Below are 13,268 nucleotides of genomic sequence, written 5' to 3'. Positions count from 1 at the left end.
AACTGTCGACGCTCTCTCACCAGATTAAAACATGTTATTGACTCGGTTCAAGGCGCTGAGGGAGCAATCGATCTAACATCTCTCTCTCCACGCCCACTCCCCGTTGTCGTCGGGTCTGTCTCTTGGTCCCCGCATCTGAACACCAACACTCGGCAGCATGTCTCTCCAACCGAAAGCCAACAGCCGAAAAATGGCTGGCAAGGCTGCAGGTTGCCTGGAAGCTATGTGCAAGATGTGAAAATCGAAACTCGGGATGCTGAAGACAGCGCAGGTTCATCCACGTTCAGACAAACACCATTGGAAGACACGAGTAGTTCAAAAGAGGCAAGTAATATCTGGACAACAAACCCACCACGAAATAAGCAAGTGAGCATAAAGGCAGCATACAGGGAAGATATAATAAGGTTCAAGATCGGGACGAATAGTGGGATAATGGAAGTGAAAGAGGAAGTGGGAAAGAGGCTGAAACTAGAAGTGGGGACGTTCGAGGTAAAGTACCTAGACGACGACAAGGAATGGGTGTCCGTGTCGTGCGATGGGGACATGAGGGAGTGCCTTGAGACATCGACCAGCACCGTCAGGCTCTCGGTCCACGATGTCACTCCTCACTTTGGCAGCTCGTGTGAAAGCTCCGAGCACCTCTTGTGATGTTCATACATACCCACAGGTTAGATTTTAGAATCTCTCTCACTCTATTAAACCTTCTTTTTTTTTGTTTTTTTCACATCTAATTGCCGTTGTGAGTTTCTTATAGAAGGGAGAAGCATGAGAAGTTTGTGTTCCTTTTTTTTCTGTTGGGTTAAAGATGTAAAGGAAGATTTCTTCTTCGGCATCAATTTATCGTTGATGTGTCAGATATTTGGATGGATCGAATGGTGGGTTTTGTCAATGTCAAATTGGCTTTTATCTTTCCCACGTTTGTGATATATCTGTTTTTTTTCCCTCAACATTTTCCCTTTAAAGTAAAACATGTCCAATTTAAATTTCAATTTGCTTGTCTATTTCTCAGTTTTACATATTCAACTTTCCATTTCAGACGAGTGGACACGATTATGTCGCCAAGTTCAGAGATTGTATATGTGAAGGAGGAAGATGGAGAATGACTGCCGATCGAAGCATGCAACCATAACTTGATAACATGTACGTTGCATGTTCCATGCATGTTACGTGATCCTGCACACGTACATGCTCTCTCACAAACGTTGCACGGTTCATAACCAAGATTTTGAGAGACCCATTACGTAATGGTCCACAGATCACTAAAGTTCCTTGACCGTTTAGGAAAGAGAACCACATGTATCACAAATTCTCCAATTCACGATGCATATAATATGTACTGCTGTGACTTTATTTTATTTCCATTATTTTGTAGTCTTGTTTCCTTTTTCTGTTCTTCTTGTTCACTGTTATATATATGTACACAATTAGATATGGACAAAATAAAGTCTCATTCTTCTTTTCATCTTCTTCTCTATGTAGTGTCCGATAACATACACATCTTACTTAAGATCATGTGAATCAAATGATAAGGGATGAGACAAAACTTAACCCAAATTGGAATTTCTATTTGGAGAAGTACATTTACATAGACTTCCCAATTATTTGGAAGATTATAGTTGAGTTCAAAATTTAGTGAATTTTCAGATTATAAAAAAAGGGACATATACCTCTTTCAATATTAAAATTTATTACGTTCTTATAAATTAGTTGACAGATTTCGAATGACAACACTTCCTTTAAACTCTTTCACGAAAAAAAAACATTGAATATGTATCATGTCACTTCCTTTAAACTACTTTTCAATATAGGTTCAAGTATGCATTTAGTAAGGATATTCATTTGGATTCCATAAACTTTTGGATTATAAAAAAAATATTTAATTGAAGTGACAACATGATCTCCCCTTTACCAAGGATATTATTTTGCGTCAACTGATTTCAGAAAGGATTATTTATGTCAACATTTTCCCTATTCTCTTCAATCTCTTTTCATTGGAATGAAAAAAAAAAGCTGTTTTGATTTTAGCGGATTGTAGGAAATTAAATACGTACAAAAGGGTGGAAGATCATGATGAATATTCTCATCTCAGGCTAATGGGCCACGAGATATTTTGTCATCGTTAAGAAAGAAGACAAACCAAAACAATGGGCTTTTTAACTCAAAGCCTTTTCGTATTCTCATGGCCTTCCTTGTATTGCATCACAATATAAACGACGCGCATTTATAGTTTGATAATTATAGACGGCACAGCGTTGTTCACATATATCAGCTTCATATAATAGCATAGCGACACGTCAAGTAGGGATAAATGAACGGCCAGGATCTCCCCCAACACAAGATGAAATGCAATTGGCCGGGGTTGTAGATCCACGAAATATGATTGGTCCACGTCATCGCAAATGACATGCTCCTGCCGTTGAAGTCGGACGCCAGACCTTTATAAGCCTCGACCCCCCCCCCAATCAGGGCGTTGTTAAAAAAAAAAAAAAAAAAAGACTCGCTTCCAACTGTTGGACTTGCCATGGCTCGTTCGTTCGGAGCACGCGGTGCGGTTGTGTTGGCGATCCTCTTCTTCGGTAAATGGTCCCGAAATCCATTATATTTCAACTGCATCTGAATGTGTTTCTCAGTGGGTTTGGATGACTTTTTCCCGCGCTGCGTTTCTTTTTTGTTCGGTGGAAGTCATCTTAATCTCGGCTCTGCTTGATCTGTCGTTCAGACAGCTAGGTTTTTTGTTCCTGCTGCTTCCAAGTTTGATTGTACTGCTTAAATCTGATAAAACGTTTCGTTGTTCTGAATTTAATGATGTTTGTGTACAATGCTGTGCGAATATGAGGTTTGATGTCATGTAGCGTTGAGCTTCTTATTGCATTGGCTAGTTTTATGTGTGCTGCTACTTCCAATCAATCTGTTTGAGTATTGACCACGATTAATCTGTATGTCTTGCTGTTATTGTGGAAGGAAATGAGAATCACTGTTGTTGTCTTTTTCATGTCGATGTGGTGATCTGACAATGTTAATGGTATTTGTGCGACATTTGGAACTAGTTCCGTGTTTAAGCAATGGTTGATGTAGTTTTAGTATCCTCTAATATGAGTAATGTCTACCTGATTAACCACGACATCAGACACTTTCTCTTTGCGTGTAATGACGATGCTTGGTTGCTTTTGTCTATGCCGAGTCATGTGGGTCACATTAATCAGGATATGGAAGTTTAAAGTTTGCTTTTGATTTGGTTATTGATTATGTGGATTTTATGCTTCAGGATGTCTGTATGCATCCATTGCGACAGAAGAGGCCACAAAGTTGGGAACAGTTATAGGGATTGATCTTGGTACCACCTACTCTTGTGTTGGTGTTTACAAGAATGGTCATGTGGAAATTATAGCCAATGACCAAGGTAACCGTATTACTCCCTCATGGGTGGCTTTCACCGACTCCGAGAGGCTGATTGGTGAGGCTGCGAAGAATCAGGCGGCTGTAAATCCCGAGAGAACCATCTTCGATGTCAAGAGATTGATTGGAAGAAAGTAATATACTTGTCATTTTTGTTTGTCTTCATATGCTTACTTTTTCCTCGAAATGTTGCTAATAGCACCTTCCTCTGGCAGATTCAATGACAAAGAGGTCCAGAAAGACATGAAGCTTGTTCCTTACAAGATTGTTAACAAGGACGGGAAGCCGTACATTCAAGTGAAGATCAAGGATGGTGAGACCAAGATCTTCAGTCCAGAAGAGATCAGTGCCATGATCCTGACCAAGATGAAGGAGACAGCTGAAGCATACCTTGGAAAGAAAATCAAGGATGCTGTTGTCACTGTTCCTGGTGAGATGAAATACCTACCTACGTTTCGTATTCTCTGATGCATCTTTGTTTCTCGAGGTATTTGTATAACTAAGTCAAGCTTTCTGTCTTTCCTCTATGCAGCTTACTTCAATGATGCCCAGAGGCAGGCCACCAAGGATGCTGGTGTTATTGCAGGGCTTAATGTTGCTAGGGTCATCAACGAACCTACAGCTGCTGCCATTGCCTATGGTCTGGACAAGAAAGGTGGGGAGAAGAACATCCTTGTCTTCGACCTTGGTGGTGGTACCTTTGATGTCAGTGTCTTGACCATTGACAACGGTGTGTTTGAGGTTCTCTCCACAAACGGTGACACTCACTTGGGAGGTACATCAAATTTGGCAACAACGTCATGATCAATGATATAAGAATCCAAAAGGGGTTTGGATGTTTTACAGATGCGGTTGTGTTTGTGTGAGCAGGTGAGGACTTTGACCAGAGGATAATGGAGTACTTCATCAAGTTGATAAAGAAGAAGCATGGAAAGGACATCAGCAAGGACAACAGGGCTCTGGGTAAGCTCAGGAGGGAATGTGAGAGAGCCAAGAGAGCTCTGAGTAGCCAGCACCAAGTCAGGGTTGAGATCGAGTCCCTCTTTGACGGAACTGATTTCTCAGAGCCCCTGACCAGAGCTCGGTTTGAAGAGCTGAACAACGACCTGTTCAGGAAGACGATGGGACCGGTGAAGAAGGCGATGGAGGATGCTGGTCTACAGAAGAGCCAGATTGATGAGATTGTGCTTGTGGGAGGAAGTACGAGGATTCCCAGCAGCTTCTGAAGGACTACTTTGAGGGGAAAGAGCCAAACAAGGGTGTGAACCCGGACGAGGCTGTTGCTTATGGTGCTGCTGTCCAAGGTGGCATATTGAGCGGAGAGGGCGGTGATGAGACCAAAGGTATTGTGTTTGCGCTCCTTTCCAATTTACATCACGTATCCCATCCTTGGCTTTTGTGAAAAAAGGTTATAGTTAACAGATATTTGTGGCGTGTATAATTGTATATAAGCAGATATCCTTCTTCTTGACGTGGCTCCACTGACATTGGGTATCGAGACGGTGGGTGGAGTGATGACGAAGCTGATCCCGAGGAACACAGTCATCCCGACCAAGAAATCCCAAGTCTTTACCACATACCAAGACCAGCAGACAACTGTCTCCATCCAGGTGTTTGAAGGCGAAAGGAGTATGACCAAGGACTGTAGGCTTCTTGGGAAGTTCGACCTCTCTGGAATTCCCCCTGCCCCAAGGTTCGTATTCTTGTAGTGCCCATCAATGCACGTTGTGAATTATCACTCAATAAATAATCTTAGGAACTCTTATACGTATATCGGGTTTGTTTTTTGTGGGGGAAAACAGAGGAACACCACAAATAGAGGTGACATTTGAGGTGGATGCCAACGGGATATTGAACGTGGTAGCGGAGGACAAAGGGACCCGAAAGTCAGAGAAGATAACAATAACGAACGACAAGGGAAGACTGAGCCAAGAAGAGATAGAGAGAATGGTGAAGGAGGCGGAGGAGTTTGCGGAAGAGGACAAGAAGGTGAAGGAGAGGATAGACGCAAGGAACAGCCTGGAGACGTACGTGTACAACATGAAGAGCCAAGTGAACGACAAAGACAAGTTGGCGGAGAAGCTGGAAGCAGAAGAGAAGGAGAAGATAGAGGCGGCAGTGAAGGAGGCGTTGGAGTGGTTAGATGACAACCAGAGCGCCGAGAAAGAAGACTACGAGGAGAAACTGAAGGAGGTGGAGTCGGTCTGTAACCCGATTATCGCTGCGGTCTACCAGAGGTCCGGCGGGGCGCCTGGTGGAGAGTCATCCACCGACGATGATGACACTCACGAAGAGCTTTAGTTTTAATTCATCCGACTACTCTTTCTGGTGTGTTATTTTTGTTGATTGATTGATGACCGCAAGGGGATAGAGGTCGTATTAGGTAGGTGTAAGGTTTGAGGATACACAGGAGAAAACTTTTTTTTTTCTTCTTCATTTGATCTTTTTATATTTCATGTTTTTTGAATTTTAGGAAGGGAAGGTTAAAGGGAAAAAAAATACAATGAACTGTACGTGGATGAGGTGGAAGGAATTTCACAATAATATGACATGTGTATGTATGGTGCGTGTAGGAGAGGGAAGCTTCACTTTGTCAACGGAAACAAATCTAATTTCCGGAGAGACATTAAAGGAACAGAGAGGTTCCTCAGTTTGAGGAGACATTACATTACCAATGTAATGATATATATATATATATATATATATATATATTTGCAGGAAGCGTAGACGAGCTAATGGGGCAATGGGCACATGACGCCACATGTTATTATACGAAATAGTTTAATGTCTTCATTCATATGATTTCCACAACATATGGTTCAGCTTTTTTTGAACCGAAACGGCACCGTTTGCGGTAAGATGGATGAGCATTCCATTTAATTTTCAATCAATCACGTAAACGTAAATATATTTATTTACGGAGTAAAATGAAAATCCATTAATAGCTCTCCTTCCGTCCCTTTGGTTTCTGAAATCTCTCTAATCTCAGACATTTCATCATCTCCCCCTCCCGAGAATTCTTTGTTCCGGCATCATCAATGGATAACGGCAACAACAGCTTGAGCATCATGTCCAGGGAGAAGCTGGACCAGATGGCCACTTGGGTTTCCACCACCGTCGTCTCCGCCTTCTTCTCCTCCCTCGAGCGCTGCTCCTGCGTCAACCTCTCCACCACCGATCCCGACGACGACGACGACGCCCTCTCCAATGATCGCCCTCTCGCCCTCTCCGCCGCTCCTCATCCCTCTCACGACATCGTTTGACTCCTCCGAATTTTTCTATATTCATGCTCGATTCGTGATGCTATTGGCTAGGGTTTATTTGATCTCATTGTATATCTCTCAGCGATTCTTTTATATGTAACCAGAGAACGATAATTGTTTGCCGGGGAAATATTTATGTCTCGTCGTCTGCGATTCATTCGGGTTTCGATCCCGCATTTGAGGTTTTTGATGACATGAAACCGAGAAATCGTGTGCGGTTTATTTACTGTATGGTATGAGAATTGAGATGTGCTCTTCAGCCTCTCGATTTCCGATTTGCAGTCTCATTTTGTTTTAGCGTCATATCTTGTTCATCTCAATGCTATTGGTATGTGATTGATTATTTCTTCACAGCTCTCCTGTTCGTATAAGGGTGATTGTATCAGCTTAGGCATATCTGTTATTCCAGATTTCTGGGTTTTAAATTCAAGCTGATGATATCAGAAAATTCTAGTTTACAACCATTAATGTAGTTTCTAAGTTGATATCCCCGCAGTTTCAGGGTTTTGAAACTGATGTAAAGCGGAAAGAAGAAACGTGGTAGTGTAAGATCTTTGCAGGACCATTCAAAAGTAGGTCAATTTTCTGATGAGACTTACAGAGAGATTGGAAGAGTGGAGGGAGTCCAAGCGTATGCCTGGCAAACGAGATTCATCGGGCAACAGAATTGAAAGCACAGTTCATGGCAATCTAAAGGGGTTAGTGTTTCATTTATCGGTGTTGAGTTGTCTACTTTCCTTGGATAATTTGTTATCTAGCATCTGTTGTAGATTCTCAAGTAGAAGGGGTAGGATATAATAGCTCACATTTCATAAGATATTGCTTATGATTCTCGATTACAAAGCTCTCTCTCCTCCGACGCAGAAAATGCGATGAAAGACAACACTGGATTAAGTAGAATATTGTTCTTCTATTGTCTGTCTTATGCTACAAGGAGTATGTTTTCATTAGAATCTGCAATAATCCTTTTACCCCATACAATACATAAATTTTTTTTTTGGTTGGGTGATGACATTATCTCATGTTCTTTCAGGGTAGGGGAGGAAGAAAACTGACCAAAGTAGTGGTGGTGGGTGGGTCTCAATCGCGATGCTCTCTCCAGCAGAGAAGAATGATGAGACAGCGTCGGATAATGTACAGCCTCGCTCTCTTCTCCTTCAGAACCCTAGGCTGTGGACACTTGTTCTTCACCTGCTGCTTTTGCAACCAACCCTTGTTTGAATCCATGAACTTTCACTTTCACTTCACTTGAGAAGTTGATGCAGAAATTAGTATCCTGTTTTTTTTATAGGGTGCGGGGGCTTTGTTTTGAGATTTGAAGTGAGAGTGGTAAGGATGAATGTGAAACAGGAAAAAAGCAAAGGAGTTTCGGTTACAACCTTGGGGTTTTTGTCTCAGTCAAACATGGTGTTGTGCTGCTTTAGGGTTTGTTTTGTATTGGTCATATGAGAGGATCAGTAATTCCAAGAGAGTTCCAGTCCAGAGTAACTGTCTTCTTCTTCTGACAGGAGACATCGGTTACTGCTTCTTCAATGCCCAGAAAAGGACAAATCCCCAGGTACCCTTTTCTAACATCTGTTTAGGGATATCGAATGTTTCTCTGTGTAATAAATGTCTCTGGGTGAAGTCAAAAACAAGGGGCTTTCCCTTGCTATGTAAGCTCTTCTAGAAGCCGTTTTAGTCCCTTCCTTCCCCCCCCCCCCCCGTGTCTCCCCCCCCCCCCCCCCCTGTTTGTTTTTGTGTGTGTGTTTAAATTATCATCTAATGAAGCCATCGCTTGGCAGGCTTGTGGATGTTGGAAGAGAAATAACATTCTCCTTTGGATCGTATGGATGCCCAATGGGGATTTGGTATGTGCATGTCACGAGTGACGTCTCTTTTAATGATTCAATAATTTATTTACTGATACTACATTCCACATCGGCATGTTCAATATTAATTCCCTCGAACATGGTACAAAAGTTAATTTCCTATGCATGATACCATCAGTTCATTATAAATTCCGATTTCTCCTCCTTGAGATTCTCAATGAAAAGTCAATATACGCCCCTCTTCCTTTATTTTTTCTTAAGCATTTCAGAAAAATATTTTCATCAATTAGAATGAGTGCCCAATATTTATAAGCTGAGATGGATTGGCAAATAACCAGTTCCTGTAAACACGATCTTTTTTTTTTCGTAATGCATGGGGAAATAGAAGAAGACAACAGCTCCAAAGGTAGGGGTGTAAAACGGGTCGGCTCGGCCCGGCCCGGCCCGGCTCGTTCCGATCCAAGAAAATTTTAGAATATAATAAAAATATTTAAAATTTTAAATAAAATAAATTAAATATGTAATAAAAATATAATTTGTATATAAAAATATATTAAAATATATAAAAAAAAATTGGAAAAAAAAAAATTGGCCCGCGAGCCAGCCTCGTGATGGGCAGCTCGTTTGACCCGTTTTTTTCTGGACTCAATTATTCTCAGCCCACCTCAGAAGAATATGGGCTGGCTCGCGAGCCAACCCGCGGGCCAGAACCCATTTTACACCCCTATCCAAAGGCGGAGGAGGACATTCAATTATTCTCCAGATTGCATTAAAATTAAGTTTTATATAAGTCAGCATCTCTTGCTAGTCATGTCGCCCACAAATCTTGATCCACCTGTAATGCAATATCTTCTGTTCCATAAGATGTACACATAGCAATAGCACCCCCAAGTACTAACCAACGTTTAAAGTTACGAAAACATAAGTCTCAGATCCATGATTTGCATAAATATGTATGCATATGTGTGTTCTTGGGACCAACCCACTTATCAACAAAATCATATATATAAAAGTTAAAGAGGAATGGTTAGTGGAGAGGGTAGTGGGATTTCGGTCCATTCCTTATATGTTTATTCCCTCCAAGATTGCAGTTACCAATCAGCTGGCTCTATCACTTGTATTTTTCATGGGATTAATTATCTAATTATGAACTTTCAATCGTATCGAATCACATTAGAATGATTAGATAATAACAATACGGCAGATGGCAGCTCCTCATTGGTTAAAGAGAATTAATTGGAGATACGAAATTGTATTTCTCTGTAGCGTACGTGAAGATACCGTACTACTACACGCATAAAATATGATTTAATATCTATAAGAAGATAAACCAAATCTTCATGACTGCAACTAGGGGATTGTTTGTGAGATCTAAATGGTCCAATGCACAAGTGGGGCTCGAATAGGCAATAAAAGGCCAAAAAGGAGAAGGGGACCATATAAGATTCTTGGGATAATACCGTAGAAAGTTTGCCATCATATCATTGAGAAACATGGCACTATCCATGCAGTGCTTCTTCACTAACAAAAATACGGTTGCATGCATTATATATATATATTATGTGTGTGTGTGGATATGAATCACCAAATACAAATGAAATTTGCCTAATGAGTCATCTTCCCCTATAATTTTGATTAGTCAAATAGAGTAGGCTAACTAAACCCTTAATTATATGATAGTTCTGAAAGCTACCCCCATGATTCCCTTTACCCTTCATTCTTTTTTATTTTGTTGTGTTAGCTTAGTTATATTTGTATTTGTACGCATGCATAGATATTATATATATACACACGCACAAATCTTTTGTATAGCTTTTTAGCTATATATGCTCCCTTGGTTAATATTTATCCACTATATATATGTTTTCCCTTCTAATATCCCAAGCTATTTATAACAAAAACAAGATACTTGTAACAATTGGTATTTGTTGGTTTATATAGAATCAAACCATATATAATACATATATCAAAGTTTATTCTCTTCGCCGTTCTGATAGGTTTCAGTCTAAGTGCAACTATGTTTGCAAGAGACTGAGCATGTCATTTAAACTCAAATAACAAAAAAAAATACTATAATATATTTGTAGAAAAAGTATATTTTAAATTGTTAAACATTTGAATTAATTAGGTCTAGGATCAAAACACTCATGCATGTTCCAATCGATAAGACAAATAGGGAAATCATGATTAATAAAACAATAGGTGAATACGAGTGAGGAGTATATGAAGGTGACCTCCCCAAGATGAGCATATACCCCCACATGCATGCATATTCCAATGCACAAGCACAAACGGGCTGCGTGAGATGACACGTGTCCAACTATACCTAACATGAATTATGAGGTTAAGTAATCAAGCTTTGCTTCTTAATTTTTATACTAAGATGCCCTATAATTAAAATTAGGAAAAGATAATAAAACAATTAAATCCTAAACCATAGACAGAGACACACGGAATATGTTGTCTCCTCTCCCCGCATCTCCCCATCCGTGGTTCCGCCACCAAGCGGCACTATAAATCCGAACACTCCCCCACCCACTTAACACCCAACACTCTCCATACATATAAACTGTAACTGCTCTCCCCAGCTCCAACATTCTAATCATCATCATAATATAATAATAATAAAAGCCACATATGTTCGAGACGGTGAAGCACCTGATCGGCTCCTCCGGCCCCAGCGGCGTCGGCATGAGCATTCCATTTAATTTTCAATCAATCACGTAAACGTAAATATATTTATTTACGGAGTAAAATGAAAATCCATTAATAGCTCTCCTTCCGTCCCTTTGGTTTCTGAAATCTCTCTAATCTCAGAACCCCCCCGCCGATGACGTCACCCACGGCGCCGATCTCAGACTGCTCACCGCCGTCATCACAGGTGAGTCGCCCCTCTCTCTGTTTTCTTATTGAAACCGTGAAGAAGGAGTTTTGCGATCGAGGTTTTGTACCGGCGTAGGAGCGACGTCGGGGATAGGGGAGGAGACGGCGAGAGTGATGGCGAAGAGAGGGGCGAGGGTGGTGATTCCTGCTCGGAACGTCAAAGCGGCGGAGGAGACGAAGGCTCGGATCCAGTCGGAGTGTCCAGGTTCAGAGATAGTGGTGATGCACATGGATCTCAGCTCTCTCTCCTCCGTCCGCCGATTCGTCTCCCAGTTTGAAGCTCTCCATCTCCCTCTCAATATCCTAATGTCCGCTACTCTCCCCCTCTCACATCCCCTCTTTCTTTCTTTTGCCAATAAACCAAAGTAACTTTTTTTCTTTTTGGGAATATATATAACAGAAACAATGCGGGGAAGTACGCAGAGAAGCACTCCGTCACCGAGGACGGCATCGAGATGACGTTCGCCACTAATCATCTGGGTAAGTCTCTGCACCTGTATATATATATGTAGTTTAATCGCTTAAATAACTTCATATTCATATGGTAAATTAATCCCCCATATATACGGCGCAGGCCATTTTCTACTTACGAAGCTGTTGCTAAAGAAGATGATGGAGACTGCGAGACTGACCGGCGTCCAAGGGCGTATCGTCAACGTCTCCTCGGTTATCCACAGCTGGTTCTCCGGCCATTTGCTCCGATATGTCTCCCAAATCTCACGCAACAAGCGGTACGTAATTCCTATTTATGTATGTATATGTGGTAATTCATTTCCTCTTCATTATATGTAATGTTTTTAATGAAAATGCAACTGGTTGTAAGCGAAAAAGACGGCTTGATTTTTGGAATGATGATGATGATGATGATATATGGTTGTAGTCAATATGACGCGACTCGTGCCTACGCTCTCTCAAAGGTGGCCAACGTCTTGCACACCCTCCACCTCTCCCGCATTCTCCTTGTAAGTAAACCCTTTCCATTGTTTTTTTCTTTCTAATTACTTGTAATCATGCATCCATCCATCCTTCCTCATCAAAAGAAGAAATGTTGCAGAAAATGGATGCTAATGTGACAGCCAACTGCGTTCATCCCGGAATCGTTAGAACCCGCCTCACTAGAGATCGGGAAGGCCTCTTCACAGGTTTCATCACCCCCGCAATCATGCATATTCCTCCATGTCTCATATTACATGACGTCTTAGCACTTAACTGAAGCAGCTTATATCATAACGCCCAGATCTCGTGTTCTTCCTAACCTCCAAGCTATTGAAGACTATTCCTCAGGCCGCTGCTACGACATGTTACGTTGCAACGAGTCCAGGGCTGAGGAATGTGTCTGGCAGATACTTTGCTGACTGCAATGAAGCTTTTCCTTCCAAACTCGCTTCCGACAAAACCGAAGCTCATAAATTGTGGGCTGCTTCCGATCTCATGTCTTCCCCTCATTTTCAACGCAACTTCGGCTCCCTCTTCATCATCAACATCTCTAATCAATCATCACCCGATTCTTTTCTGTAACACATACATATATAGATTATAGAGCGTGACTCAACCCATATGCATATATGTTTATATATATATATATATATATAGGTATATAGATTTTAAGTCGTCGTTACGTAAATGTAATAGGTGTAGGCTTTTTGCAAGTCTTGTAGGCGTTTTGGATCTCTCTCTTGTATGTGTGTGTGTGTATATGTAATATGGGTTATGTGCGATTGATAATATCGGTCTAACACAATCCGGCTTTGTCCAAGATCCAATGTCCTCTGTAAAATAATTTTCAATCTTGTAATGCTCGTCGTTGATCTTAGAGCTCGAATTTTCGATTTCGACCAACGCGACCGTACCATACCATTGGGTTGGACTCTCTATTAAGCACACAAATTGCCTAGCCCCCCCCCCCCCCCGCGCT

The 13,268-nt window shown here is 41.3% G+C and overlaps 2 protein-coding genes, 1 long non-coding RNA gene and 1 pseudogene across 3 annotated transcripts in view; all 4 read left to right on the top strand.

Annotated features, from left to right (window-relative positions):
• Window positions 1-1,381, top strand: part of LOC104809320 (protein NLP6) — a 4,462-nt gene extending 3,081 nt beyond the window's left edge. Inside the window, exons 7-8 of the mRNA XM_010535264.2 lie at window positions 1-667; window positions 1,037-1,381. The exon at window positions 1-667 is cut by the window's left edge and continues 22 nt beyond it. Of these exons, the coding sequence (XP_010533566.1) occupies window positions 1-648 (648 nt within the window). The 3' untranslated portion in view covers window positions 649-667; window positions 1,037-1,381. The remainder of the gene's footprint in view (window positions 668-1,036) is intronic.
• A 1,105-nt stretch (window positions 1,382-2,486) lies between these two features.
• Window positions 2,487-5,957, top strand: LOC104809319 (annotated as a pseudogene).
• Window positions 5,958-6,633: 676 nt separating this feature from the next.
• On the top strand, window positions 6,634-8,674 carry LOC104809318. Its single transcript, XR_002023998.1, has 4 exons — window positions 6,634-7,357; window positions 7,693-7,793; window positions 7,951-8,217; window positions 8,444-8,674. It is a non-coding gene; the product is annotated as an uncharacterized LOC104809318 (long non-coding RNA).
• A 2,238-nt stretch (window positions 8,675-10,912) lies between these two features.
• On the top strand, window positions 10,913-13,109 carry LOC104809317 (short-chain dehydrogenase TIC 32, chloroplastic). Its single transcript, XM_010535262.2, has 8 exons — window positions 10,913-11,167; window positions 11,291-11,351; window positions 11,430-11,661; window positions 11,754-11,833; window positions 11,928-12,084; window positions 12,234-12,315; window positions 12,408-12,495; window positions 12,591-13,109. Exons 1-8 carry the CDS (start codon window positions 11,108-11,110, stop codon window positions 12,869-12,871), a joined length of 1,041 nt encoding a protein of 346 aa, XP_010533564.1. The 5' UTR covers window positions 10,913-11,107; the 3' UTR covers window positions 12,872-13,109.
• Window positions 13,110-13,268: the final 159 nt, after the last annotated feature.

The sequence above is a fragment of the Tarenaya hassleriana genome, unplaced genomic scaffold (assembly GCF_000463585.1).
Source record: "Tarenaya hassleriana unplaced genomic scaffold, ASM46358v1 Cleome16, whole genome shotgun sequence".
In the NCBI taxonomy this organism is placed as follows: domain Eukaryota; kingdom Viridiplantae; phylum Streptophyta; class Magnoliopsida; order Brassicales; family Cleomaceae; genus Tarenaya; species Tarenaya hassleriana.
Note: the sequence above shows the minus strand (reverse complement) of the source record. Positions and strands in the feature narration are given on the sequence as shown.

Coding starts and splice junctions, on each gene's coding strand:
- LOC104809317 (XM_010535262.2), top strand. CDS start 11,108: ATGTTCGAGACGGTGAAGCACCTGATCGGCTCCTCCGGCCCCAGCGGC. Junction 11,834..11,927: donor GTTCGCCACTAATCATCTGG/GTAAGTCTCTGC, acceptor TATACGGCGCAG/GCCATTTTCTACTTACGAAG. Junction 12,316..12,407: donor ACCTCTCCCGCATTCTCCTT/GTAAGTAAACCC, acceptor GAAATGTTGCAG/AAAATGGATGCTAATGTGAC.